Source organism: Cucurbita maxima, unplaced genomic scaffold (genome assembly GCF_002738345.1).
Source record: "Cucurbita maxima cultivar Rimu unplaced genomic scaffold, Cmax_1.0 Cma_Scf00018, whole genome shotgun sequence".
Classification (NCBI taxonomy): Eukaryota; Viridiplantae; Streptophyta; class Magnoliopsida; order Cucurbitales; family Cucurbitaceae; genus Cucurbita; species Cucurbita maxima.
The window spans coordinates 2,868,276-2,896,071 of NW_019272034.1; the positions used below are offsets into that span (position 1 = coordinate 2,868,276).

At 34.7% G+C, this 27,796-nt stretch overlaps 5 protein-coding genes, 1 non-coding gene and 1 pseudogene across 8 annotated transcripts; 2 read left to right on the forward strand and 5 right to left on the reverse strand.

The window, feature by feature from the left end:
• Positions 1–252: 252 nt before the first annotated feature.
• On the reverse strand, positions 253–1,322 carry LOC111493451 (proline-rich receptor-like protein kinase PERK10). The gene has a single exon (XM_023143176.1). The coding sequence runs from the start codon at positions 942–944 to the stop codon at positions 441–443; it is 504 nt and encodes a 167-aa protein (XP_022998944.1). The 5' UTR covers positions 945–1,322; the 3' UTR covers positions 253–440.
• A 1,067-nt stretch (positions 1,323–2,389) lies between these two features.
• LOC111493450 (protein TRIGALACTOSYLDIACYLGLYCEROL 2, chloroplastic-like) lies at positions 2,390–6,820 on the reverse strand. 2 transcript variants are annotated; one of them, XM_023143175.1, is made up of 6 exons: positions 6,645–6,820; positions 5,462–5,988; positions 4,217–4,546; positions 3,543–3,658; positions 3,096–3,186; positions 2,390–2,993 (listed from the first exon to the last, which is right to left on the reverse strand). In XM_023143175.1, exons 2-6 carry the CDS (start codon positions 5,984–5,986, stop codon positions 2,901–2,903), a joined length of 1,155 nt encoding a protein of 384 aa, XP_022998943.1. In that variant the 5' UTR covers positions 5,987–5,988; positions 6,645–6,820; the 3' UTR covers positions 2,390–2,900. The 2 variants fall into 2 exon arrangements, with proteins under 2 accessions (XP_022998943.1, XP_022998942.1); XM_023143174.1 differs by having other exon boundaries at positions 5,462–6,028.
• Positions 6,821–8,114: 1,294 nt separating this feature from the next.
• Positions 8,115–12,221, reverse strand: LOC111493278 (protein disulfide isomerase-like 1-4). The gene is made up of 12 exons (XM_023142925.1): positions 11,596–12,221; positions 11,262–11,391; positions 10,903–11,068; positions 10,681–10,799; positions 10,485–10,565; positions 10,057–10,143; positions 9,874–9,948; positions 9,706–9,774; positions 9,538–9,618; positions 9,324–9,458; positions 8,525–8,581; positions 8,115–8,420 (listed from the first exon to the last, which is right to left on the reverse strand). The coding sequence occupies exons 1-12, from the start codon at positions 12,171–12,173 to the stop codon at positions 8,241–8,243; spliced, it is 1,758 nt and encodes a 585-aa protein (XP_022998693.1). The 5' UTR covers positions 12,174–12,221; the 3' UTR covers positions 8,115–8,240.
• Positions 12,222–13,508: 1,287 nt separating this feature from the next.
• LOC111493245 lies at positions 13,509–15,483 on the forward strand. Its single transcript, XM_023142894.1, has 4 exons — positions 13,509–14,425; positions 14,531–14,621; positions 14,723–15,265; positions 15,336–15,483. The coding sequence occupies exons 1-4, from the start codon at positions 13,509–13,511 to the stop codon at positions 15,438–15,440; spliced, it is 1,656 nt and encodes a 551-aa protein (XP_022998662.1). The 3' UTR covers positions 15,441–15,483.
• Positions 15,484–18,088: 2,605 nt separating this feature from the next.
• Positions 18,089–19,656, reverse strand: LOC111492951 (annotated as a pseudogene).
• Positions 19,657–20,071: 415 nt separating this feature from the next.
• Positions 20,072–20,281, forward strand: LOC111493457. The gene has a single exon (XR_002720014.1). It is a non-coding gene; the product is annotated as a Plant small nucleolar RNA U3 (small nucleolar RNA).
• A 1,545-nt stretch (positions 20,282–21,826) lies between these two features.
• Positions 21,827–24,943, reverse strand: LOC111492950 (yrdC domain-containing protein, mitochondrial). Of its 2 annotated transcripts, XR_002719945.1 has the most exons (6): positions 24,760–24,943; positions 24,436–24,667; positions 22,975–23,150; positions 22,303–22,594; positions 21,955–22,215; positions 21,827–21,895 (listed from the first exon to the last, which is right to left on the reverse strand). XR_002719945.1 is itself a non-coding variant. In XM_023142491.1 (5 exons), the coding sequence occupies exons 1-5, from the start codon at positions 24,851–24,853 to the stop codon at positions 22,146–22,148; spliced, it is 864 nt and encodes a 287-aa protein (XP_022998259.1). In that variant the 5' UTR covers positions 24,854–24,943; the 3' UTR covers positions 21,896–22,145. The 2 variants fall into 2 exon arrangements, 1 of the variants encoding a protein (XP_022998259.1); XM_023142491.1 differs by lacking the exon at positions 21,827–21,895 and having other exon boundaries at positions 21,896–22,215.
• Between the last annotated feature and the right edge of the window lie 2,853 nt (positions 24,944–27,796).

Below are 27,796 nucleotides of genomic sequence, written 5' to 3' on the forward strand. Positions count from 1 at the left end.
TTTAACCTACAATTAATTTCTATCATTGAAATTAACAATAAGAATAAATAAATGTTCTTTTAGTTCAATAAATAAAATTTCTAATACAACACAGAATTTGAATAAATATGGAGGAAATTCATTTATCGCTGGTGATATGATGAATTCTCAGAAGTTTTCTCTTCCAGGACGTTCTTAGCAGCCAAACAGGAATCAGATCCTCAGGAATACGTCAGGAGAAGAGCAGAAAATCAAACAAGGAAGCAGCTAATGAAATATGAATTCGAAAACATTGAAATAGAACATTAAAATTAACACATCAGTAACTTATAATGGAATTGTAATCGAGCAAAAAGAATATTTAACCCAGATGTTGGAACTGTCGATGAATCCCTAAAAATGTTGTGTTACCAAAACCAATTACATTAAGAAACCAAGAGGTACCAGAGCCATGGCGGTCTTCAGAGAATCTCTCTCCTCGCAGTATAACCATAGCCAGATCGGCGAATATTGGCTTGGCGCTTCTTGTAAATCAATCCTCCAAATCCAACCAAACCAGCCGCCGCAATCACTCCTACTGCGATTCCAAATTTCTGAGCTCCACTCATCCCGTCCTTCGACTCTCCATCCGATTCGTCTTCTTTACTCACATTGCTTCGGTTAAAGTCGCTAGGTTCAGATGGCGGTGGAGAAAAAGCCAGAGAAGAGGAAGGAGGAGGCGATCGAGTCGGAGATGAACCAGGAGCAAGATCTGATGGTGGAGGCGATGGAGGAGAACTTACCGGTGCATTCCGTGGAGATGCGTACGATGGACTGGAAATGGAAGGAGAGCGCGACGAAGGTGAATCCGCGCCTGTCTGCGGCGGCGGAGCGGGGGATTCCGCCATCGAATCCGAAGAAACAGTGAATTGCGCCAAAAGCAGAGCCGAAAGAACTGCACAACAAATCGATGCGAACTTGGCCATTCTTTACCGAATCTGCCACAAAACTGATCGGAGTAAAAAAAAAAAAACGGCACTGGAATCCAGAAGAAGGTGGATGAAGAACACGATCTCAACAGTTGAAACGAAAAGAAGAGAATGGATCCGGCAGATCTGGTTTCCAAAAACTGGTATCGGGAAGAGAGAAAGGCAAAGGACCTAGATTCACGAGCACGGAAAATGGACAGACGAGTGAGATTGAGCGACGCAGGTGGAATGAAAGAGAGGGAAAGGAGAACCGGCGAGAGATACGGAGGAGACACCGGGAGAGGCGGCGTTGGAAATTTGGAATTTCCAGGTAGAGTGATTCGGAAGTTAAAAGATGAAGATGGTGAAGGAAAGGGTGAGTTCGGGGTTTATATAGAGCAATTGGGTTCACAAGTCAACACAAATAATTTACATTTTTCTCTTACTTGGATTTAATAAACTAATTAACTAATTAATTAATTAATTAATTATAACGAAAATCATAAATTATTTGAAATGTGGGAAGCAGTTTTAATAAAATTATTACGAAGTTAATTAAAGATAATCATATTTCATTCGCATTAATTTTGTATTACCATAAGTGCCTACACAACTAATAAACCCATATTATTAGTACTTTGTATAAATAAGCCCATCAAATTTCATACATTAATTTTGTATTACCATAAGTGCCTAGACAAAGAACAAGTAGATGTGATTACCGAACTTTTATAAATAAGTTGAAATATCTAAAATAAAATAATTTTAGTCGGCGACCGAAATTATCAGTTGCCAACCGACCCTGAAGGATTTATATGGGTTATGTTGGTAGACTAGATCCAGTTCAACTCGATCGCTTTAGTTCGATTTCTCTTAATTAATTTCGACCACATTGATTTTTTTTATATGATTTTAGATTCATTTTTTAATATGATTTTAGATTCAGCCTAGTTGGACACCTGGTTAAGCTTAGAAATATGATTGTTATGTTTCAAGGTAGTATGAATGATCGATTCAATAAAAATGCTAAGTATAAAAAATTTTAAGTTTATTATGTTTTAAGTAGCTGTGACCGTGCAAGTGGGTCACTTAACGGACATAAACCACAATCAGACATATTTGAACATAACGGACATAAATCACAATCAGACATATTTGAACATAACGGACATAAACCACAATCAGATATATATTTGAATGAAGTACTTGGGATTATAATCATAGAACCTAAAAATTTGAAGATGTTGAAAGCTCAATTTCAACCTATTTTAGGTATTGATTTAGTTTTTCCACCCATTTTTTTTTATTACATTTATTTATTTAAAAGAATATGGTTAATGGAGAGAGAGAGAAAAATGATTTGGGTGAATAGAAATAGAATATTGCGATGGGGGAAAGGCCAACTGATTGTGGTTGAAAACCACATTTTGGACGTTGCAAGTTCTTCAATGCTAAGCAAAAGGTAGACGTCATAAAAATAATCCCATAATAAAAAAATTTAAGAAAAACGGATACGTTGGTTCCAATATGACCTAACCCAACTCACGAACATCCCTACACCGAAGGGTCATTTGCTTTACGCCTCCCATTTTTCTCTAGTACCCTTGGGACCAATCAACTTGCAACTATACCCCTACCCATTCAAATGTCTATGGAAATCAGCCAAAGCCAAAGCCAAAGCCACAGCCTACAAGAAAGAAGCCTTGAAAGAAATGGACCAATATGTGTTATAAGAACCAAAAGTTTCCTACTGTTAAAGCAGGGCTACTACCTAAGAACATACACAAATATCTCAAAAATTTTGCCAATGCCTGAGCCTGACTCCCTCCCTCCCTCCCCGGAAGCCGAAACCATAACATTTATGAAACTACGTCGAGCCACTTCGGCTTTGCGCTCGCAATATGAAAAGGTTGAGATGATACAATGTTGTCTAATACCAAGTTCATACAGTCCCATTTGGATCACGTCTTTGTTTCATAGCAGCCTGCTGAGAGACTTGATCAGCACTTTTAAATTCGGTTTTATAGCCTCATCGCCAGTGAACCCAAGAAGTTCTGAGCTCAAACTCTGCAATAGTGAGGAACAAGGAGTTAGAAAGGTAAAGAAAGTATTTATGAAAAGTAACTGCTTGGGACAAACCGGAAAGAACTCGACCAGTTAGGATCTTACCTCTATGTTCTTCAGAGTAAGAATTAGCGTATAAATGGATTTCTGAAGCAGTGCTGTGTTTTCGGGAGTCATAATGGACGCATGCACGCTTCTGTAAATGATCGAAAAAGTCTCAATAAGCATACATCATGTAAAAGGAATTCAAAGATTGATTCTTCTTTTTCTTTTTCAAAATCATCATGTATGTTTTGGGTTTGGGCTGATTTTTGTGCAAGGAAAAGGCCAAAAATCTGTTGTACAAATGCTATTTAGGCTGTTCTCTTGAAGAAATGCATAAAAGAATCAAGAAAAGAGCGACTAATTTCTGGTGAAAGTTGTCAAAGGATTGAAAATTATAGACCCTTTTCATTTCCTCAACGGGGAAGCTTCATTATAAAGTTTGTGGCAATTCAGAAATCAGAGTTCTCTACCTTAAAATTCCAATTTCAGACTTCAGGAATAGTTTACCTTAAATCTTCTGTGGCATGTGACAAACTTTTAGTTAAATTTTCAACCTCCTTTAGAAGACCACTTTCACGAAGCTCAGCGAGCAAAGGTTGAACATCTTCAGCCATGGCTTGAATCTGAGACATCACTACATCAAAACAAACATTTTTCATAGGAAGATAGTTAGATACGTGGAACTATATATCTCACTCATCAAAATAGACAATCAAACAAGAACCTAATACATTTTAACACAAATAATTACAACTTTCAAGGATTAAAGCTATAAATTCCTGATTCCGTTCAAAGGCTCATACCGGAATACCCAAGAAAACTCCCAGTTTCTAGCCGCAATGCAACTCCTATGTTAGAGCTATCAATGTTTTAATCATATTTGCTCTTCAATTTTTTTTTTTTTTTTAGCAAAAGTCCAGATCCTACCTACTAGGTAAATCTAGAAGCCTTAATAAGTAATCAGATTCCATGGAAGTGCTGACATACGAATACATAGTATTTATTGTTTTTTTATAAGCCTTCCATCTTCTTCCTGAAATCTGTGAACATCCCATCAGAGTTGCCAACAAAATATTTTCTTATAATATTTACAAGATATGAACATTCATAATTTGAATGACTATGCCTAGGAACCAAGCTAGAAAATAAAGTTTAGAGCATGAAATTGTAAGGAGTCGGACCTTAAAAAGCAAAGGCTTTGCTTCTTCAATAACCAAAGCAACTCGTTGAGCTAATGCAAATGTATTGGAAAGCCCTATTTCCTCCGCTTCACGCCCCAGCCGAGTGAATATTCCAACTAATTCATCCAAACTTACCCCTTGATGCCCCTTCATTTTCTGCTTATCGCATAATATTAAACCTTCTTTGATACATTCAGAGTCAAGTGGTCCCGCTGAAGGCACTGGAATAGGATTGCGAGGAGTAATGTCAATCACTATCTCCATAAGAAGACCAGACTGGTTTACTTCAACCAATGAATTACGTGGTACAATTATCTTATCATCTTCAACCTGCAAAATGGGTGGTATATTTCATTTTGTGATAGAAAAAAAAAATATGGTAAGAAAACGAATTCATGCCAATGGAAAATAACTGTGATGAATTCTATAGGAAGATAGTATGAACTTAATGGCATGTGGTACAAACTCTTTGTTAAAATCTTTGATTAAGGAAACTAAAACGTCTCTCTTTTTTATTTTCTTTCCTTTTACGCATCTTAGTCAATGTATTCTCTTTTTTTTTTTTTTTTTAATCTTTGTAAGTCAAAGAGTAAGCCTATTTGTAACTAGCCTATTGTAATAGCCCAAGCCTACGGCTAGCAGATATTGTCCCCCTTTGGGTTTTTCCTTTCGAGTTTCCGCTCAAGGTTTTAAACATGTCTGTTAGGGAGATGTTTCCATATCCTTATAAGGAATAATTCGTTCCTCTCTCCAACTGATGTGGGATCTCACAATCCATCCCTCTTGGGGGCCCGACGTCCTTGCTAGCATACCGCCCGATGTCTGGCTCTGATACCATTTGTAACAGCCCAAACCCACCGCTAGCCGCTAGCAGATATTGTCCTCTTTGAGCTTTCCCTTTCGGCCTTCCCCTCAAGGTTTTTAAAACGTGTCTGCTTCCATACCCTTATAAGGAATACTTCATTCCTCTCTCCAACCGATGTGAGATCCCACATCTATATAGTTTAACTTTTGGTTCTCAAACTAATGATGAACTTACATGAGTTTGAGATGATTTTGAAGAATAAAAAGTAATTTCAGATACAAAAAGTACTTTTAGTCTTTGGTTAGATAATCAAGGATAGAATGATAAAAATATTCAAAGTGCTTCTAAAAGAAACAATTATTAACGATTCTTCCCCAAGAATTTATAGAAAAGTACTTTCATGTTCTAATCAAGCAGAGAAAGGATATGAATTTGCATACCTCAACAACAGTTTCAATACATCTCAAGGAAGGGTTAATACGAATGACATTGCCAACAGTAACCCCTCTAATTCTTACAGGAGTTCCAGTAGAAATACCACAGGCCTGAGCAAACTCAAAGACAGCCAAGTATTTTCTAAATTTAGACCGCAGTTGAAAGCCTCTCAACCAAGCCAAACTGAGTGTGAGAAGTATAGCACCTGACACTAGAAACAACCCAACCCCACCTTCCCATATGCTCCTTTGACAGAACCCAAAATTACTTAATGGACGCAATGTTTGCCTCCATACAGTACGAGGAACATCAAGAAAAATGGCAAGTGGGTTCCTTCTTTCTGAAGATGAGGGAGGCACACTATGTCCTGCATCAGCAGCAGATGAGGACCTTATCTTTTTTACTTTTGTTTTTAGACCCAATGGGAGATGATAAGACAACCTATTTGAAGATCTATGTGGAAGGGTAACCAAGGACGAGGGTAAGGCCACAGAAAATTTCGCAACCTGCGCATGAGTATCTCCCATCATTTTTGCACAACAGCAGCAGTGAAACAAAATTTAGAAAACAGCCTGTGGAAGTAACAAATTTTAAAGTAATCAGCAGATAATACAACTTCAAGAAATACTTAATTCGTTTCCATCATCAAAATGACTGGAAATATAATTTTTTTGTTTTTTTTTTTTACAAGAGCGCTGAGCCATCAACAAGTTCATGTTCAGTTCAATGATCAAGAATTACACCCGTAAACTTTTTCGCCAATTCAAAACAACATAAAGTTCTCCTTACCAAAGTCATCTCCCAAAATGATATTCACCTCTTAGTTTTAGAATTTCCTTCAAGTACGATTGTTGTTAAAAAGAAAACATAGATATTTATAAGAATTTAAGTGTTCCTCTTGTTTTTGTGAAAGAAATGTGACATTCAATTCACTCTCCCGCAGCAGCTAACAATCATATTACTTATAGTTTCCAAATTCCAAAGATGATAAAAATAGTAGTACGCTTTCTCTACTTATTTTGATCACTGTAAGCAAGAGAAGAACAGAAATCAATAAGAAACATCAAAGACGTCCTAAATCAAATCATCTAATTCCAGATGTAAAAAGACGAAATGAGGATTCGTACAAACAACGAAATCTAGAAAATTATAGCAAATTCAAAGTGAAATCAAGTTCAATATACATACCTATAACTCGAAATTGTAGCTATTCGATTGATGATATTGGGTCGACAATTTCAACCAGTAATGGAAACCCAAAAAAAGGTGAAAATGGCGTAGAAAAGAACTGTTTGAACGCCACCATTACCGAAGATTGGAAAGGAAAGTCCGAAGAGGCTTCGTCGCTCGAAAATTTCGACCCATTGGAATGAACAATAGTGAATTGGGCCCATGATGGGCCTTTTTCATGGCATTTGGTAAATTACCATAATCGCCCTTTCCTCTAATTTGTTTTTCTTTTCCTTTAATTTTTCATTAATTATAAATGGAATATTCACGGGTATTTGTTAAATGGCGGAATATATATATGTATAAAGATATATATATATATTAATTATACATATAAAATTAAAAAAATGAAATAAATAATGTTTTAAATTAAAAATAACACAATAATATATTTTTATTATTTTACAAATTTCACGTTAGAAGTTAATAATTGAATGAAATGATTATAAAAGACATTTTATTATTATTATTTTTATTGGAAGCTTTTTATGTTATAGAAATCAATCTTATTTATTTGAAATACCAATACATAGATATTTAGTATGAGCATTGATATATCAATTTTTTTATTCAAATTGTTTATCAAAAGATTGAGATTTAATTTTAATTTTTTTTTTACAATAAATTTTTTTTGTCAAAATATTCAAATCTCTAATAAATAAATAATTATTTTTAAAAAATAAAGGAATAAAACTTGAGATATTCGTTCACAAAATCTCATTGATTGAATTAAGTTGTGAATTCTAATTGAGTTCCTATTAAAAAAATTTCAACCAATTGAATTAAACCCAATCCAAACCTATCATTTGTTAGATGAACACGACTCTCTACAATATAAATTCATGATCATTCCTTAAATTAGCGGATGTGGAACTTTCATCATCCAACACCACCCCTCGAATAAAGTGCATCTCTCCTTAATTGAGACTTGAGTCATTTGGATACCATGTTAGGTGAACACAATTCTCCTTGATAGTATGATATTGTTCACTTTGAGCATAAACTCTCCTGAATTTGCTCTAGGTTTCTCCAAAAGACCTCACACCAATGGAAAAAATATTCTTTGTTTATAAACTCATGATCATTCTTAGCTGATGTAGGACTTTTATCATCCAACATTATTGACCATATGAAGAAGGGAAGCGTGCTTATCAAATACATAATTAAATACAACAACGTATACCCAATAAGATTCAAATTTTACAGCATTAAACCTATTTATTTGAAAATAAAAGGAATTGAATCACAACTAGAAACCAAATGGAAAAAAAACACCCCAAGACAACCCTTTAAACTAAAAAGTAAGCACATTTATGAGCAACAAACAAATAGCTATCTATTTTATTAGTTTCTCAAAAAGTAAGCACATGACATACACTCAAAACTTGAAAAATAACCTTTTTTTTTTTTAATTCTCCTTTTTTCTTGAAAATGAAAATTCCAGTTTTTTTTTTTTTTTTTTTTTTTTTTCCTTCAATCTATTGTCTCTCATTTCATTGCAACAAAAAGTGGAATAAAAGAAGCATAACTTACAAAACTAAAAGAAGTTTGTCTTCACAATTCATCCTTCACGTCAGTGGTGCTGACGCTGCTGCTCTTTGGGCTCTCTTTGGCATCATCTCCAGATTTGCCTTCTGAACTTGAAACTGGCTTCTGTAGCTTAAAAGGGATTGATGCGTTTTTCTTCAGGAATTTGTAAAAGGCCACGACTGTCCGATCGGTTTCGACTGTGATCTAGAAACCAAAATGGATTCGATCACTTCTCCAGAGCAAGCGGTGTCGTGGTGCAAGAGTAAAGTGAATAAGAACTGATAGATTATATAATGATGTTTACTTACAGGATCAAAGCTCTTGTTTCCAGCAGGGAAGAACAGAATTGTTGGGAATCCATCTGACTGTTAAGAGAAAAGGAAGAGCAATTCTGTAAGAAGTTTACGTTGAACATCATCACAAGCTTAAAAGATTATATGTTCCATCCAGATTCCAGAATATAAAGACAGGTGAATTAAAGCAAAGAAAAAAAAATGAAAGGTGCGTAAAATCAAACCAACCATCATCTCTTTTCAATTTTTTCGATTTGTATTTGGGGTTGGTTGAGGAGTTTTATTATGGATTTATAAGTAAGAAATACATCTCCATTGATATGAGGTATTTTTACCATTATGGAGAGTCGTAGTTCATAATATAGTATCAGAGCCATACTTTTTACTTAGCTATGTCAATGAAATCCTTAAATGTCAAACAAAAAAAGTTATGAGTTTGAAAGGTGTAGTCAAAAGTGACTTAAGTGTCCGAATAAATAGGGTACTTTGTTCGAAGGCTCCAAAGGAGTTGAATTTCAATTAAGGGGAGGTTGTTCGAGGGCCCCATAAGTTTCAAGAGAGGCTCTATAGTGTACTTTGTTCGAGGAGAGGATTGGTGAGAATTGTCGAGAGAGGAGTCCCACATTGGCTAATTAAGGGGATGATCATGAGTTTTATAGGTAAGAAATACATCTATTGGTATGAGTCATTTTTAGGAAAATAAAAAATAAAACCATGAGAGCTTATATTTAAAGTGGACAATATCATACGAATGTGGAGTTCGGTGATTCCTATCCATATTAATTAATAGCATACGGTAACGAAATCATGATACCTTTGCCCGGGGATGTTCGTTTGTTGTGCCATCCATCTTAGCAATGACAAGTGAATCGATGCCATGTAGATATTTGGCAAGCTTGTTGTAAGTTGGTTCCAGCGCTTGGCAATGCCCGCACCAAGGGGCATAAATCTGGACATGAAACCTAAATCAGTATACAAAGAACAACCATGAGAGGGAACATCTAAATGCTTGTTGGTTTACTCGGTACCTCGAGGAGAACATCCTTTGATTCATCTAAAACAATTTCATTGAAATTGTCTCCAACCACTATTTTCACGTCGCCATCATTCTGCATGAATTAAGGAAAAAACACATAATACAGATCGAATGGGAAATAAAGTTATACTGTCAGGGAGAGTGAGTTAACTCAACTTACAGTCTCAGGAATGGGATCTGACTTGTAAAAGGGTTTCAGCTTGTCTTCCAAGAAATTTTCTCCAAAAACCTATAGAGTGATTGGGATGAGCAAAAGGAAATTAAATGAGAAGACAAAACAAACAAGGTATGCTTTACAGGGAATAGGAAGGAAGATGAATGGCCGGACCTTAATATTTTCCAAGGTAACTTCCTTATCAAGAACAAATTTTCTGCTGTCCTCATTTCCAGTGAAGCCAAGAACCTATATAAAGTAAAATTTAAACTTCCCAATCTCAAGATTGAAAGTTATGTAAGCTTGTCCTAAGTTGTATCTGGAAGTACTTATAGGAGAGATGATGAAAAAGATCACCTGTGGACCATTTCCACTGATGCCAAAGTATTCTGATACAGGCTTTCCAACATCTTCATTATCAATTTCCACATAAACGAAAATAAGCTGCATCAAACACACAAAAATTTAGAAAGAAAATGCAGAAACCATCCCTCGGACTGAAAATTGCTGCAACTAAAATGCATCTCACAATTTCTAGTTAATATCTACAAGAAACAAATAAGGCAATTTGCTGAATTTACGAGCTAATGGAAGCATATATTCCAAGCCATTGAGCCTGACCTTTAGAACTTGAATTTAGTTTCTCAGTTCAGGGATAAAAATATGTAGTTACAATACCTTATTCTATTCATAGTCAAAGTTAGAGCTACTTATTAGCAATCCAATTGTTGGACTGGGAACCTGGGAAAGATAATTATTAACAATCTACTTATCAACAACTATACCTTTCCTTTAAAGGACTTTGCTGATTCTTCAAATATGGGGATGAGTCTCTCTGAATCATTTGAACTTGCAAATAGAATTAACTGGGCACAGAAAGATACAAATGTGTCAATGATAAAGGAATCTAGAGCTGAACTTCATAAACAAAGGCGTTTCTAGGTGATAGCCATTTCAAGGAGCATGTTTATGCTACAATACCTGTTTCTTAATTGAACTTTCGAAAATCAATGGTGCGCTTTCTCTAGTAAACTTTGTAACTAAAGGAAGCTTATTGGCAAATACAAATTCAGCAATTGCAGACTTGGAAAACTCGCCATCTGTATCACAACGAAGCTCAGAAATCACAATCCAGCCAAAATATATAAAATAAGGGAATCAGAACCTTGAAGTGATTGATAAAAACAAAAGTAATAATCTAACCGAAGCGGCTCAGTTTTTCATTCTCCTTCTTAATCAATACAAATGCAGGGCGTTTTGCTGAAGCTTCAATGTGGAAAAGCTTTGCCACTTCAGGATTCACTGTTTGGTAAAAGTTGACATCATCTTCCAGTCTTGAAGCAGCAGCAAGCTCATCGCTCTCAGAGCCCTGTCAAATAGCAGTACTAGATCGTGAAGAAAATAGCAAGTATCCGTACAGATTTATCCATTGAGCTACAGACACTACAGCAACAGCTCATGAAGTTAATCGAAGAAAATGCCATTCCATTCCAATCAAATGTCATAAATACAAACATATAAAGTGAAAAACGCATAAAAGGAACAGAACCAGGTAAACTCACCACCAAGGAGTTCAGGTAACCAACAGCAACTTTACTTTCAGAGGTCAGAATGCGTTCAGCGTCTTCCACTGAAGTTATATTGTAAATACCAGGTCCGATCTTCTTCTTGATCCAGGAAACTATAGCATCCCTGCAAAAAGACGTGGTAATTATCGTAAACAGAGAACACACACAGATCAAGGATGTAAAATAACGTTGACTCATGAACACATTTGTGCCAAACAGTTCCATTAAGTAGAACTCGAAGTAAAAGAAACAAATCTACAGTCGAGCATTCGCTCCATTTCCAATCCATAAACAAAGCCAGACAAATCTTACAACTCAGTACACTTACTTGGTCCTCTGTCCAGGATAAGGTTTGTGAACTCCATCAGAGAAGAAATAAATAGTAGGATATCCTCGAACATCATACTTCTGCCCCAATTCGTCCTCCTCCGTCGCATCAACCTTCGCCAAAACCACGTTCTCGCTCTTCAATTCAGTGGCAGCAGCAGCATATTCCGGCGCCAACGCTTGGCAATGTCCACACCATGGTGCATAAAACTCCACCATAACAAACCGGTTCTTCTCCACGAAATCGCTGAAGTTACCCTCCTTCAAGACGACAACGTCCTTGTCATCCACCACCGGCGCCTTGTACTCATCCCTATCACCCTCCGAGTCCTCAAAATCGGACAAGTCCCCAAAACCTTCATCCACAGCTCCTCCTTCAAACTTATCAAAATCAGGGAGGTGATGATGACTGGAAGCATGAGACTCATCCGCCTCCTCCAGGAAGCTGATATCTTCGTCGTCGTCTTCAGTGCTCTTGGCAGGCGAATCTTTGGCAGGGGAGTCTCCTATACAGAGAACGGAATTGGAGAAGAGAAGAAGAGCAGCCATGGTAAGAAGAAGAAGAGTTCGAGTAGCCATTGTGATGCAAATTTCGGGTTCGAATCAGATCTGTGTTTAGAAGGGACTATAGAGCGGGTACCAAAGGTCAATGGCTCAAAACTACGACGTTTAGCAGATTAGAAACTTAACGGTCGAGCTGAAATGAAAGAGCTTTTGATTGGCTAATTATTGTCACTTTTAATTTATTTATAAATATAAAACTCGGGAACTCTCCAAAATAAATATAATAATAATCTATGTAATATATATATATATATATATAATTAAATAATCTACATTTCATTAATGTATTTAAAATATAAGTTAAATTTTGAAAACTAAAAAAAAATATATGTTTTTTAAATTTTTCTTAAAAATTAAAATGTGTTTCCTAAAAAAAAAGTGAAACATTTTGGGAAAAAAAAAAAACCTACACAATTTTTTTAAATAAAATAAAAAACTCAATATTTTTTAAATTAATGAATATTTTTGTATCTAATACATTAACTTATTAAATTTAAATTTTTAGTTTGAGTTAATAATTTTTTTTTAACAATAATTAAAGACGAAAATATTTGAATATCTAACAAAATTTTACTCTGACCCAAAAATAAATCTTAATCTTGCTTGGGCACAGGAGATTAATGCCAAAATTCTACATCTAAGATATGGCATAATAATTATGCCGTATAAAACATTTAGGTGTCAAAGAAGTGGCATAAGGGTTGATCGAACTTTTGGAAAGCTCAATTGAGTGACGTGGCAACATGAAACTAAGAGAAAACGTCACGATGGGTTATGATTGAGTACGACAAAGCAAGTTTAGGTTAAACATGATAAAGATTTTACGATAAAATATCATTATCCATCAAATAAAAGGATGGTAGTTTGGTATAATATTGCATTCCTTCTTTCTTTCTCGTCGAGGGATATCTGATATATCGATAATATGCATCTTCCCTCTTTCGTTCTTCACGTTCTGCATCTCGATCGAGTATGTGAGCTACACAATCCTAACAAGATGAAGGGAAAGAACATGGGTCGGGGAAGTCGTGTGCTAAACCAAATTAAGGCAGAAATGAGCGTATGATGGATGGAGGGGCATTTTAGTCTTTTTACCTGGATCGAAACCGAAACTAGGTTGTATTTATATCATCATTTTAGATACCCATTTGGAAATTAAATGAATTTGTTTCATTTTTATTTAAAATGAAAGGCAATTATTTTGTGAAAGTTAGCCACAAACTCAAAACAATTTCCTCCCATATTATCAGCATCAAAAGTAGGCTCTATTAATATTACCAAGTCCAACAAATATAACTCCTTTTGATCCAAATCAAACAAATTCTAGATCCAACATCTTGTTCCACAACTATGGGAAACACCAAAAGCAACAACAAGAACAAACTTGAAAATTCTGAAAAAAAGTCTGTCTCTTCACTTTGGTCCAGATCCCCTACACAACATCATCGTTTCATAGCCTTCCTAGTAGGACCAAGAAACACTGCTGTTTGGATTTTCCTCATTGTCTTCATCCTCTATGTTTTGTACTCCACCAACATCTTCACCGTTGACCGCCGCAAAGAATGTTCGACCATTTTCAACTCCTCGACCGAAGAACATTTACAAACACTCACCAACATCTCTTCAACCACCACGACCACCGCCACCAACAACAACAACAATAATTTTCTCCTTTTCGACGATGAAGAAGAAGAAGAGGAAGAACAAGAACAAGAAGACCGAACGAAAACCGACCCACTTCGTTTGAAGTCGCGACCCTATGACACGGGGTTGAAACACATCGTTTTCGGGATTGCAGGGTCCTCGAATCTATGGGAGAAGAGGAAAGAATACATAAAGTTATGGTGGAGACCTAAGCAAACGAGAGGAGTTGTTTGGTTGGATAAAAAAGTTTATACTAGAAGAAACGAAGGGTTACCCGATATTCAGATCTCGGGTAGCACGTCACGTTTCAAATATACGAACCGACAGGGACAAAGATCTGCATTGCGGATTTCGAGAGTTGTTTCAGAGACTTTTAGGTTGGGGTTGAAGGATGTGAGATGGTTTGTGATGGGGGATGATGACACCGTTTTTATTGTTGAGAATGTTGTGAGGGTCTTGTCAAAGTATGATCATAGGCAATTTTATTACATTGGAAGCTCATCTGAGAGTCATGTTCAAAATATTTACTTTTCTTATGCAATGGCTTATGGAGGGGGAGGATTTGCAATAAGTTATCCATTGGCCAAAGAGTTGGAGAAGATGCAAGATAAGTGTATTCAAAGGTATGATCAATCGCGGTTTCTTTTTTCTTAGTTTCGGAGATCGATATCATTAATGTTTAAGATGGTAGCAAATGTTTTATCTACTAAGCATATTCGAATCGACAGGTACCCTGGTTTGTATGGGAGCGATGATCGGATTCAAGCATGTATGGCTGAGCTTGGAGTGCCACTTACTCGAGAACCAGGGTTTCATCAAGTATTACATTACGACTAACTATTATAATGTGTTTTTTGTTCTTTAATGTCGTTATGTTATATGAGGTTTGTTGTTTATTGTTCTTGTGTTGCTTGGTGTAGTATGATGTGTACGGAGATCTACTCGGACTTTTAGGAGCTCATCCAGTGACTCCATTGTTATCCCTTCACCACCTTGACGTAGTAGAACCAATTTTTCCTGGAATGACTCGAGTGAAGAGCCTTCAACGTCTATTCCAAGCTTCAAGACTCGACTCGTCAAGCATAATGCAACAATCAATTTGTTACGATAAGAAACGTTATTGGTCCATTTCTATTTCTTGGGGGTACGTAGTGCAAATCTTAAGGGGTGTAATGTCACCAAGAGAGTTAGAAATGCCCACAAGAACCTTCCTCAATTGGTACAGAAGAGCAGATTACACCGCTTACGCTTTCAACACTAGACCTGTAACAAAACACCCTTGTCAAAAGCCTTTTGTTTTCTACATGGGAAGTACTCGTTACGATCCAGCTAAAAAACAGATCATCGGTGTTTATGTTCGTGAAAAGTCTCGTCACCCTTCTTGTCGTTGGAAAATGCCCTCGCCTAACAAGCTTCACTCTATCATCGTCGTCAAGAAGCCCGATCCTTACCGATGGCAAAAGGTAATACACGATTAAACATTTCTAGTCATCACTATCGTAACTAAGTGAATAATAATGTTCAAATTTGCAGTCACCGAGAAGGGATTGCTGCAGAGTTCTTCCATCACGTAAGGCCACCACGTACTACTTATCAGTGGGAAACTGCCGTGGAGCTGAGATTAGTGAAGTTGGTTAAGGACAAGAACTGTCTTTTTTCAATGTCTTTATGTTTCAACTTCTCAAATAGTAAAAGGAGAGAGAGAGTTGTAATTAGTCAACTGAGAGAAAGAGATGTTAAACATTTTGTTTTCTTTTATTTATTTTTTATTTATTATTACTATTTATATTTGGGAGATAATATGCTATAAAAAGGATTATTTTCTTTTAATTCAGTCTCTTAAAGTTAAAAATTTTATATATTTTAATCATCTTTATTAATTCAAAATTTTAAAATAATAATTTATTTATTAGATATAAATTTTAATTTTAATTTTGTATAGACAATATAATATGAATTTTAAATAATTTAAAATTCATAAACTAAATTTATAATTTAATAATTTTTTTATTCTGACAAAAAAGTCAATTTTGTCTTTAAAATTAATATAAATTTAATAATTGTTGCATCTTTACCTCTATTCATGATTAATTAGTCTACTAATTTTAACAAAAAAATATGTATATATATAAAAGAAAAATCTATAAACTTGTTAATTTAGTAGGTTAGACACAAATTAATTATTAAATAATTTTGTCAAATCTCATAAATTTCAATAAAAGAAAATTAATGTTTTTTTTTTTATTTGATGAATTTTTCATTATATATGTTGCATAAATTATTAAAGGAGAATAAATTTATTTCAAACTAATATTTAATAAATTATTAAAATTGAAATATTTTTTAAAATTGTAATATTTATCTAGGTTTATAATTTGATGAAATTAAAATAAAAAATGATAAAAAAAAAAAAAAAAGTGTAGGGGTCAAAAAAAAAAATCTTGATTTTGTCTTTTAGTTTGGTCAACGGCCTCTTGGTTCTAAGGAAGAGGGTGTCGTTGCGCTCGTTCGCAGAGGAATCATTTTAGGAGGAAATTATTCTCTGTTGCGCTTTCCCATACACTCCTGTAAGGCGCCTCGATCACCGTTCACTATTCAATCCCGAGGTAAAATCAAATTAAAAAAATAATAATAATAAAAAGGAGAGAGTGACAAAGTCAAAGTTAGGTGGGTCCCTGTACACGAAATCGTCATCTTTTGTTGGGACCCACTTACCCACATGTTTTAATTTTTCTATAAATATTTTTCTTTTTTCTTAAAACTTTATAAAATAACTAATTTGAATAATTTCGTTATTATTTTTATTGTTGATTATTTAACAAATTGTAATAATTAAAATAAGAAACTAAAACTATTTTCTGAGCTACAAAAATTAATGTCAATTTTGAAAGTTTAAGGATCAAAATTAAACGTTCGGTAAACTGTTTACCGAAATAGTACAAAAAGCAAACTATAATCGAACATGAACTTACAATCTCAGAAACAAAACTACGTTTTAGTATTAAACAGTAAAAATAACACCAGGAAGAGCAGCAAACCATAACATTTTACCTTCCTGTGAGAGACACAAATTTTACTTCCCAGTGTACTATAAGACATGCGAAGAGGCTTGATCGAAAGGCCGAGGACGACGCAGCCCTATTTCACGTCGTATTGACTATCACTGGACAATGCAAGATTCCAGAAGATGGTGAATATAGAGCCCTCCCAATTCCTGATAAATGAACTTTTGGCATGATATTATACAAGAATTATTAGTTCCCAGTTTTGTTACCAACTAGCCAACCAACTGCTAACACGACATCAATTCACACTATCATACTCAATCTTTGAATTGAGATCAAGCTTCAATCAACACCCAATGAACTGAAGAGGAGTGAAATGTTAAACTGAATGTCATTTGGATTGAACTTGAGAGACTCCCTCCATATGAGTTCTTTTATATCTTCTTCATCTAAGGATGCCTGTTCGAAGTCGAAGTTGAAAGGAGAAGGGAAGGTTGGTTCATCATTGAGTTCATGAAGACTCACTACATATGGGTGATTCATTGCCTCCTCAACTAGTAAACACAATATGAAATGCATCTCGTTTCAAGAAAAAGAGGTTCCTTAAGTAATGTCAGATGCAAAGGTTGGTGAGTTACCAGTTATTCTCTTGCTTGGATTAAAGAGAAGCATCCTCTCTGCAAGATCAACCGCCAGTGGAGGATGAGATCACCATTGTAAAAATTAATGAAACTAACTATTGTAAAAATTAATGAGATCACCTATAACCGCCAAAATCCACCGCTAGCAAATATTGTCCGTTTTGGCCTATTATGTATCGTTGTCAGCCTCACGGTTTTAAAACCGTCTACTAGGGAGAGGTTCCCACACCCTTATAAAGAATGTTTCATTCCCCTCTCCAATTGATGTGAAATCTCACAATTCACCCCCTTGGGGCTCAGCGTCTTCGCTGGCACACCGCCCGATGTCTGACTTTGATACCATTTGTAACCGCTCAAACCCACCACTAATCGATATTGTCTGCTTTGGCCCGTTACCAGCCCCACGGTTTTAAAACGCGTCTCTTATAAAGAATGATTCGTTCCCTTCTCCAAACAATGTGGGATCTTACCATCCACCCCCGCTTGGAGCCCAGCATCCTCACTGGTACACCGCCCGGTCTAACTTGAATACTATTTATAACAGCCCAAAACCCACCACTAGCCGATATTGTCCGTTTTGGTTCGTTACATATTGTCGTCAGCCTCATGGTTTTAAAACGCATCTAACCTCACCCTTATAAGGAATGTTTCGTTCTCCTCTGCAACCGACGTGGGATCTCACATCACCTCAGTGTTGAATGCATAATTTCAAACATCATGCAGAAAATTGGAAGACAATGATTAAGTACCTCGGTTATAAGCCCCAGTTGTTGCGCATAATCTTTACCAGGGAACAGTGGCTCCCTCCTTAGAATTTCCATGAGAATACATCCAACAGACCAAATATCTATCGCTGCAGTGTATTCAGAGGTGTTAAGTAGTAGCTCAAGAGCTCGATACCATCTGGTTACAACATATTCTGTCATAAAATCCGTCTCTGATGTTGTTCTTGCTAACCCAAAATCACAAATCTTGAGGTCACAATTTTCATTGAGAATCAGATTGCCTGGTTTTAGATCTCGGTGCAAGACATTTGCAGAGTGTAAATATTTCAAATCTCGTAGGAACTGGTATAAGAAGTACTGTCCAAACAACAAACATAAAATCATTTAGACAGTTTCAAATCTTTCTTGTTCCTCCAAAAAAATCATAATCAACATAAAAACTTTGTACTAAAAATTGAAACAATCTTTTGCTAAGATCTAACCGGAATGATAAGTGTCCCTTACCTGACAGTGATCGTCTGTTAGAGCTTGGCTAGAGCAAATGATCTGATGCAGGTCAGTGTCCATTAATTCATACACAATATACACATCATTGAATTTTTCCTTTTCTGGTGGAGGAATTATATCTTTGATCTTTATAATCTGAAAGGAAGTTAAAAACAGATCATTATGCTTAAATGGCAGAATCAAATAAGTCCCCCAGGAAAACTATACATTACAACTATCCGTTCATCAAACATTAACTAAATCTGTTCATGGCATGAGAAAAACAGAGCTGAAGTAGAAACATATAAATAAAAAGTTCAAAATTAAACACTAATTAAGCTGAAGTTCAACCTGGATATGCGGAATTTTCTAAGAACTAATCACAGCAATAAATGGATGTTAAAGCATAGCAAAATTTGCACCCAAATGAAGAATGTTTATTTGAGTGAAATACATTTTCATGGTCCATATGGCATAGAAGTTTAATCTCACGAAGAGTTCTCTTGGCATCAACCCAGATATCAAAAGCATTCCCTATCTTCTTTATCGCAACCTCATCTTTCGTCTCCGAATTCGTCGTGCAGCTGAGTAAACAGATGATCAAAATCTTAGCACATAACAAGCATTCATTGAACAGGGAAAAAATTAAGCATATACCAAAATAAAATCGAAGAACTTAGAAGCAAAGTGAAAAACGAAAGAGGAGGAAAAGAAGTACCAAACAATGCCGTAAGCACCGCATCCAACAGGCTGAATTGAAGGGGCGTACTTGGCGGAGACCTCAAATAAGTTGCCGAGAACGTTGTAGAGGATGTACCTTCCATCCGTAGGTGGGAAGGCCATTGATCTCCATAGCCGTGTAATCGTTTTCCATGGTTCTTGGCCGTGGAAGTGAGTAAGAGAAGCAGATGATCTAGGGAAGAAGAAGAAGAAAGGGCGCCACCATCTCATCTGCCATTGTACTTTGAGCGTCTTTCCAAACATTCAATTTTGATTTTTTTTTTTTTTCATTCTTCAATTCAAATAAATGAAAATTTTATTAGTTTAATTTTTTATTATGATACAATTATAATCATATAGATACATAATATTTATTTTCTTTTATAATTATTTATTTAAAATAATATTTTCTTTTATAATGGTTTTATAATTATTTATTTAAAATAAATTTTAAGTAAAGTATAGTTTTCAAAATATATGTTGAAATACAATGAAAAATTATAAATAAAAAAAAAAAAGGTCTTTTTTAATAATTATAAAAAATAAAGGTATAGTAGGGTTACCAGTACCATTGTATTCCTACACTAAATTAGCTGATTTGATGGCTATTGTTGTTTTAGCCCTATATCCCACATCGGAAATTGGCAAATGATAATATCATTATTTAAATAGAATGATGTTGGAGTTTGGGCACGACCTTACTTGAACAGGATCTGTTCTATAGGTTGTACAACTGTGTCCTTGAGTTCTAAGGAGACAAGAACCAAAGTCTGGTGGATGATTTGCTGCTGTGCGACTAGAGCGTGACTAACGGCTAATGGGCTTCTGGTCCTGCAGCTGTAGATGATCGTTCTTGGGTAGGCTTGCCTTCCTGGGATGGTCGCACGGCGGTCTGACAGACTCAAAATCTTTTTTGCTCTCTCTCTCTCTCAATCTCGTTTTGGTTTTTCTTTTTGAATCTGTTCTGTAATGGAAACCCTTTGTTTGGAGAGTGAAATGTAAAGAAATTTGTTGGTTTGGAAGTGGGTTGAAGAATGATTAGAAGTTGGGTGTATCTGCGTTATTCTTCTGCAGTGCTCCTTAGCTGTTTGATGAAATGCCTCACACAGACCTGCACTTGGCCTCTTTGTCTTCAACCCAATGGAGGTGGATGAGGTCGAAGCTACGGTACAATTTAACCCAACTTTGCGTTTTTGCTTCCTTCAATTGTTAACTTTGGAGATGAGTAAATTCAAACAAATGATTAGTTGACAGTTAAGATCAAAATGTACAAAAATTAGTTTAGTTGTTGATTTATGGTTGAAAGAGTTATTGTTCTTCTGCTTCCAGTTTTAGAAATTTTAGTTTTGTGTTAATACTTTGTGTGATGCTCTCGGACGAGGCACGCTATGTCAAATATGTTGGTAAATAATGTCTATATCACTCATCATGTCTAGACATTCTACAAGTGAGCGACGAGGCACGCTTTGCCAAATATGTCGGTAAATAATGTCTATATCACTCATCATGTCTAGACATTCTACAAGTGAGCGACGAGGCACGCTTTGCCAAATATGTTGGTAAATAATGTCTATATCACTCATCATGTTTAGACATTCTGCAAATGGGTATACAAGATTGAAAGTTTTCCTCATTCCAACAAGTACAGCAAATATCAACAGTGTTTGACAAATAATCATATAGAAAAAGGTAAGAACTTCAAAGACAAATCTCAATATAATTTTTAGAAATTAAGGGTTTATGATATGGAAATCAACCCAATGGAGAGTATGAAACGGATTGCCTTGATGATCAAGAGTAAAGAAAACTCGTTTTTAAACTCGTGATTCGAATCACTCTACAAGAGGTTTGATCAATACCACTTGAATGACTCTAGCATGCAAGTTATAAATACAAGAATTTGTAACAAAAAAAACTTAACTCTCAACCAAGCTAAAATAAAAATTTTATTCTTAATTCCAAAATCTAATGTTTTTAATATAGCCTTTACAACCTTAAGGCTTTATATAGCTAAAATAGAAATTTTATTCTTAATTCCAAAATCTGATATTTTTAATATGGCCTTTACAACCTAGCTTTATATAGTCTTTACAACCTACCTTAAAGGCTTTATATAGCCTTTACAACCTTAACCTGTGTGATAAGTAACTCCCAAATTAAATAGATTAGTATATGAGAAATACCTCTAACCTCCATATTAAAATGGCTAGTTAATGATAGAATATAGTAACCGATGTGAATTACAATATAACCTAGCTCCTATATTTAAAACTAGTTTAAATATGACAAACAAATAGTCAAATTATTGACTATTATAATTAAATAGTGCAATGAATGAAATGTGCTTATTAGTCATCTTTGGACTAGTTTCATAAATTCAGCCAACTTAAGGTGCATTTAATTCATCTATTTCTTGAAGCTCAACTTTGCACAACATATAAGGGAGGTCTCCAACGTCTTCTAAAATATCCTATGATGAGTTCACCATAATTTGAATATAAGTATATAAGATTTGTCTTCTAAAATATCCTATGGTGAGTTCACCATAATTTGAATATAAGTATATAAGATTCGTTGTAGCTTCTTGACTCTCGTTCTTGTAATTGGACCTTAAAGTATCAAAATTCCTTTAGTCGTGGTTGATATCAGTTTAAACTTTAACCCATAAGAATTGATCTACTTTCACTCGGCCTAAAAAAATCCATCGCAATCTCCATCTATAATGACTAACAAAAATGGTTTGGGAAGTGGAGAAGACTCTGATGCTCAAGCAGCACTATCTGCTTCTTCTAACAGTGAATACCTTTCAAGTGTTGCAACAGTCTGCTCCTTAGCACTGCAAATGTAGAATCAACATTATTATGATACACACCATTGTTTGAGTCATACGACGAAAATAGAAGAATCACAAGAACAAACATACCTTCCAGCTCTGATTATCTTAAACATCCCTCGCTTGGTGAGGTCGATAATCGTAGAACCTGCTCGTCCAGCAGGAAGAACGCCACCATCGTAGACATAAGCACAGTGTTGCCATAGGTTTTCAAAATCATTGACACAGACACTGCTTGGTCGTCCACTTAAATTAGCACTTGTAAGAGCCAGTGCTGTCCCTGATCTACGGGAAATAAGCCTAATGAAGTCAGCATCGGGTACTCGGACTCCTATACTCTCCAATCCAGGGTTCAGAGATTTCTCAAGAATACTCGACTCGCCTACAAAAAATCTAAATGTAAAAAACTCAGACTACAGGAAGGTTAGAGACTAAAATCTAAATGAACATATTCTTGGATATGTAGGCGTGACATGCGGACAACCATTTAAACATCGACAGTCCAATCCATTAATAAGGGATATTTCAAATTAAGATCTTGTCTCCATAGGGAGAGAAACCCTCCTAGAGTACTCTTTAGCATTTAAAAAAAAATAAAACGGTTTAGTCAATGTAAAGAACAGAATATCCAAAAGATTGTTTCAACCCGCCCAACAGTAGCTGAGTACGCTACCCAAAAAAATAGTTACTCGTCTACTTTCTTCAATCAAAGAATGCTCGTCAAGGTTACATTATCAAAAGAAAGAGATTTGTAGTACAAACCTCTTTTTAGTACAACGGTCACCGGTCCTGGAAGGAGAGAATCAAGCAAACCATGAGGCAAATGGTCTGCTACAGCAAAACGAGTTATGTCAGAGACATCGCCAACACAAATGGCGAGAGGGCTTGTAAGTTTACGTCCTTTAATTTCATAAATCCTATTGACTGCTTCAGAAGAACTGCAAAATTAATCCCAACAGAAACCACAGTTACATAAATGCACACTGCAACATTATTAAGTTTAGAAATGGTTAATTTGTGCATATAACTTCACAAACAGGATAACACCTCCAAACTAGGAAAGAAGAGCGTTTTAAAAGATTGAAACATTATTCTAAAAGGATGCATAATTGATAACCATTTTTAGATCCTTACGAGCGCGGAAAAGATTATGTTTTAACACAATGATGAATTTCATAATTGTCCATCAATCTTATAACATCATATCACTATGTTGTATTTCCCTCAGAATCCAATCAGTAATGCAATTATTCTAGCAAACATTCAGACTTCTCACAATCCATTATTAATCAAAGACCAAGAATTAGAAGAGAGTTTGCTTCGCACCAAAACCACTCTTCTAGTATCAAAAACAAACTCGATCGTACCCTCCTTCACCATTCACACTTCCAATTGCAAAGCAACAGATTCCTTAACCATCTTTTTAAAAGAAAAAGATGTCCAAGCGATGAGAGAAGGGCAAGGACATGAAAAGAGTGGAGGAAAGTTCGAACTCCGCAACAAAAGTACTTCTAGTTTCTCCTTGAAGATTATCCACTCATTTTCCTCCGTGCCTGTGAAATAAAGAACGAAGACCTTCCCATGAAGATTCTCCCAAGCTACCATGCAACATTTTCCTTTAGTATTTGAAAATAGCTACACCCGTATTGAATCCTCTGTAAGACATCTTTTCCTGAAGAAGAGCCCATTGCTTGGCATGAAACTAAATTGTGGCCAAGCGATCCTTCACACCGCCGCCACCTAGTAACAGTACTAAAGAAGATGACCACCTCCTACTGCTCACCATTACCACCACATTTCTCCCAAAAGACTACCTGCCAACTCGAAAAAGTCTCTCAATCTTAGCAACCATGAGAGACACTCATGCGCCGTATGCTAAAACGAGTTTGGGCGATGTCTCATCTCAATGAAAGACAAACATCGACTAGCGAGCGTCAAACAACCATGTGCCACCCACGCTCATACGATCAGTACTCCTGACTCAACCAAGATCTTTCACCAAAAACCTTTGTGCTAAACTAAGATCACAAATACCATCCTCTATTTTTAAGAAATTTTGGAAGAATCAGAGGTTCTTCCCCACCTACACCTACCATGAAGACTTCATCTTAAGAAAGATCTATATTACTACTGATAAAATTCTTTCATAATTGGCAAAAACAAAAGAAAATCACAAAATCGAAAAGGAAATTACACAAACAACCCATTAAAAGGAATGCATACCAAGCATCACAAGCGAGTCCGTAAAGAGTATCAGTGGGGACTGCAATAACCTTCCCAGCCTTAAGAGCTTCAGTAGCTTCTTGAGCAAAAGCTTCAGAGGCAGGGCGAAGTGCTTGCAAACTGTTCTCCACGCGCATACTACATTTCTCCAAACTCCATGCCGTTTTAGGAAAATTCAACCTCGATCCTCTATTGTGATGCAAGAACGAAACAAATCCATAATTCGGAGCACCTAAAATTGCAATGAAGTGTGTAAATTCATGTTTGAATCCTCCAATAATCATACAAAACAGTTTAAAAAAAGCGTTAAAGATTAAAGCGAACCTAGCTGAGAAGAGGGAAACGTTGCAAACGTTCTGATTAGAGAGAGACCCTCAACCATTTTCGCCGGAAATGTGTTCATCGTGGTCGGCAGCATAGCGCAACCGCTGTCAACTCGAGCCCTAGTTCCAACCGTCGTCACCAAGAAGCCAACCCCAAGCGGGGTTTTGCAGAAAAGGACCAAACTCTGTTTAAAATAAAATAAGAAACTTCATAGATTTATTAATTTATTTTCTAATTTCGTAAAAAAAGAAAACTTTTATCCACCAAATAAAAATAGTAAATTGTTTTTAGAACCATAAATTAATATAATTTATTTAAAAATATTCTTGCAATTTTAACTACGTTTAAATTTAGCTAATATTTTTCACTTTTTTAAAAAAAATTAAAAATATTATTATCACCCGTACTATATTTAAAAAAAGTATATGCATTAATCACTCAATGTTTATAAAAAAATATTAAAAAAAAGTTATTATTCTTTCCATCCATATTTTTTTTAGTTTTTTAAATAAAATTAAAGGTTTTTTTAGATTCTAAACGGAGTAATATTAACCGTTTGCTTTCAAAATTAATATTATGAGTATTTTTTTAAAAAAAATTAATATAAGAATATTATTGAAACTTTGAAAAGTTGAAAAGAGGTGAGTAATATTTTTTTATTAATTTATTAAAAAAATAGTACAATTTTATCCTTTAAATGAGCTAAATATCTTTAGCCTAATATAAGGATATTATGTATATTTATTGGGTATATGCATTGACCAGTCAAATCTATTTAATTTTAGAATGTGACTTTTTTTTTTTTTTTTTTTGTTACAAAATTTAATTATCAAAAGGAGAATTATTACTTTAAAAAATATATGGATTTTTTAATTTTAAATTATAGGTACCTCATTATTTATTATATAAGCATGAACGTCTATCTCTTCCACGCCATTTAGCCAAGTTGTCACGTCATAATTTCATTAGAATTTTCCAAAACAAAAAAATTAATTCAAAATTTATTATAAAACTTTCAAACTTTATTAAATAGTAGAAAGTTTAGCCAAGCTTCGATGAAGATTTGACTTTGACAAGAATAAATTTAGAAAATAATTAATGTTAATAATTAAAATTATATTTAACAGAAATTTAAACATTTTTGCGATATGACACGTAAGCAGCAAATGTGAACTATTGAAAAATGGTTAAATAGTGACACGTACTCCCATTATTTGTTTAACATACTGAAAGGTCAAATAAATAAAATAAAATAAGATAAGGGGTAAGAAAGGAATTTCACTTCAGCACGAGCAAAATTCAACGAATATAATAAAGTATAACATCAACTAAAAAGTAAAAAGTTTAAATCTTTCCCTTACTCGAATTTTAATCCTTAAACTCACAAATTTGTGTCAATGAGCATTTATTCAGTAAAACTATCTAATAAATTTATATTTAATAGGCTTTAAATATATTTATTATTATTATTATTATTATTGTAGGTATAAATTAAATACAAAATAATTACATACCATTAAAAATTAAATTTTTCATAAACTTTGTTGTTTAATAAAGAATGGAAGATATAAAAATAAAGTATAGCATGGACCAAACCACAGTATATTAAAATTGCAAGGACTAAAAAGTAAATAATTTATAAAGTATTAAAACTTCGAAATAAAATAAGGATTTAAAAAATTAAAATATTGAAAAATGCGTAAGCGTGACATCCACATAATGACGTAAGCAAATTTGTCAAGTGAAAGGGTTGGAACAATTTGTACTGTAAAAGAAGGAAAAAGAAATCATTAATAAATAAATAAAAATGGAGCAATGATCGTGCCACGTAAGCCGACCTGCTAAGTTATGGGATATCTCTTGTCCATTAAAAGTATTGCCTCCAATTACAAGTTTACTTTCAAATATTTTAAATTTGTGTTTGAATAAAATTTTCAAATTTGTTTCTATTTAATTTAAAATTTTAATAATATTCAATATATTTTTAAAATAAAATCTAAATCTTCTCGCCACATATAATTGATTTATCTTCGAATAATCAATAATTACTATAGAAAAAAAATTTCGAAAATAATTAACATTTTTGTATAGAGAAGTAGAAACTTCTACTAGTAAAAGGCATTTTAAAATCATGAGATAGACGATAGTGAATAATATTTATTAATGGTAAATTAACGGCTAGGAGATAAGAGATAACATAGTAATTTAACTCATTTTTAAAAATATAAATTCAAAATAACAAAAAATTATATAATTTATAAAGGCAGGTTTGACATATCTTAGAAATGAACAGCCATATCTTCGCAACATAATTGACTTCATCTTAGTTAGGTTAGCATCACAATTTTAATTTTTTTTTTTTTTTAAGACGCTTAATGAACAAGGAATTGAAAGGACAAGGGCGTTTGGTTATGCCAAAAAAAAAAAAAAAAAAAAAAAAAAAAAAAAAAAAAAAAAAAAAAAAAAAAAAAAAAAAAGATATTTGTATTTTTTTAGATCCAACCAATTGAACACAAAATCCGAAGACGAAATGACCAAAAATCCTCTGATTCGAAAAGTAAACAGAGCAGGAAAAGCGATCGGAGAAGAGATTCAATGGATGATTCAGAAGAACATTCCAAAATCGAAATCACATTAACCAAAATCCACAATAAATTGTTTATATACAGAATCGAAATTTTCGTCTCCTCTACAATATACAATTAACAACAACAAAAACAACAGAAATTGAAATACAGAAACAATAATTCGTCACAGCGGATGGAGAGCAAGACCTCGAGAGTAACCGATCAGTGAGCGAATTCATAACAAACTCGCTCACTCGTCATGACTCGGACTGAACTCTTCCGAGTTGTAGCCACTGGAATTCGTAGCCGGAGTGATCGGAGATGAAGTTAGGGATTCGATTTTTCTCCGATCACTTTCGAATCCTTCCGGCATCGGTTTAATGGTTCTGAAGATGCTTTTGAAGATCCCGATCAGGATCTGACCTCTTCTCGGCGGCAGGTCCGAGAATCGCCGCTTCGGTTCTTTGGAA

Bases quoted from the DNA above. Each gene is read 5' to 3' on its own strand.
- LOC111493451 (XM_023143176.1), bottom strand. From the start codon at position 944: ATGGCCAAGTTCGCATCGATTTGTTGTGCAGTTCTTTCGGCTCTGCTT.
- LOC111493278 (XM_023142925.1), bottom strand. From the start codon at position 12,173: ATGGCTACTCGAACTCTTCTTCTTCTTACCATGGCTGCTCTTCTTCTC. The intron at 11,069-11,261 runs GTGAGTTTACCT...GCTATTTGACAG, and splicing joins GTTACCTGAACTCCTTGGTG to GGCTCTGAGAGCGATGAGCT. The intron at 10,800-10,902 runs GTTAGATTATTA...GTTGTGATACAG, and splicing joins TGAAAAACTGAGCCGCTTCG to ATGGCGAGTTTTCCAAGTCT.
- LOC111493450 (XM_023143175.1), bottom strand. From the start codon at position 5,986: ATGATGGGAGATACTCATGCGCAGGTTGCGAAATTTTCTGTGGCCTTA. The intron at 4,547-5,461 runs GTATGCAAATTC...CCCATTTTGCAG, and splicing joins GTATTGAAACTGTTGTTGAG to GTTGAAGATGATAAGATAAT. The intron at 2,994-3,095 runs GTAAGATCCTAA...TCACTATTGCAG, and splicing joins TTACTCTGAAGAACATAGAG to AGTTTGAGCTCAGAACTTCT.
- LOC111493245 (XM_023142894.1), top strand. From the start codon at position 13,509: ATGGGAAACACCAAAAGCAACAACAAGAACAAACTTGAAAATTCTGAA. The intron at 14,426-14,530 runs GTATGATCAATC...TCGAATCGACAG, and splicing joins CAAGATAAGTGTATTCAAAG to GTACCCTGGTTTGTATGGGA. The intron at 15,266-15,335 runs GTAATACACGAT...TCAAATTTGCAG, and splicing joins ATCCTTACCGATGGCAAAAG to TCACCGAGAAGGGATTGCTG.
- LOC111492950 (XM_023142491.1), bottom strand. From the start codon at position 24,853: ATGCTGCCGACCACGATGAACACATTTCCGGCGAAAATGGTTGAGGGT. The intron at 24,668-24,759 runs GTTCGCTTTAAT...TTGCAATTTTAG, and splicing joins GTTTCCCTCTTCTCAGCTAG to GTGCTCCGAATTATGGATTT. The intron at 23,151-24,435 runs GTATGCATTCCT...TTAATTTTGCAG, and splicing joins GGACTCGCTTGTGATGCTTG to TTCTTCTGAAGCAGTCAATA.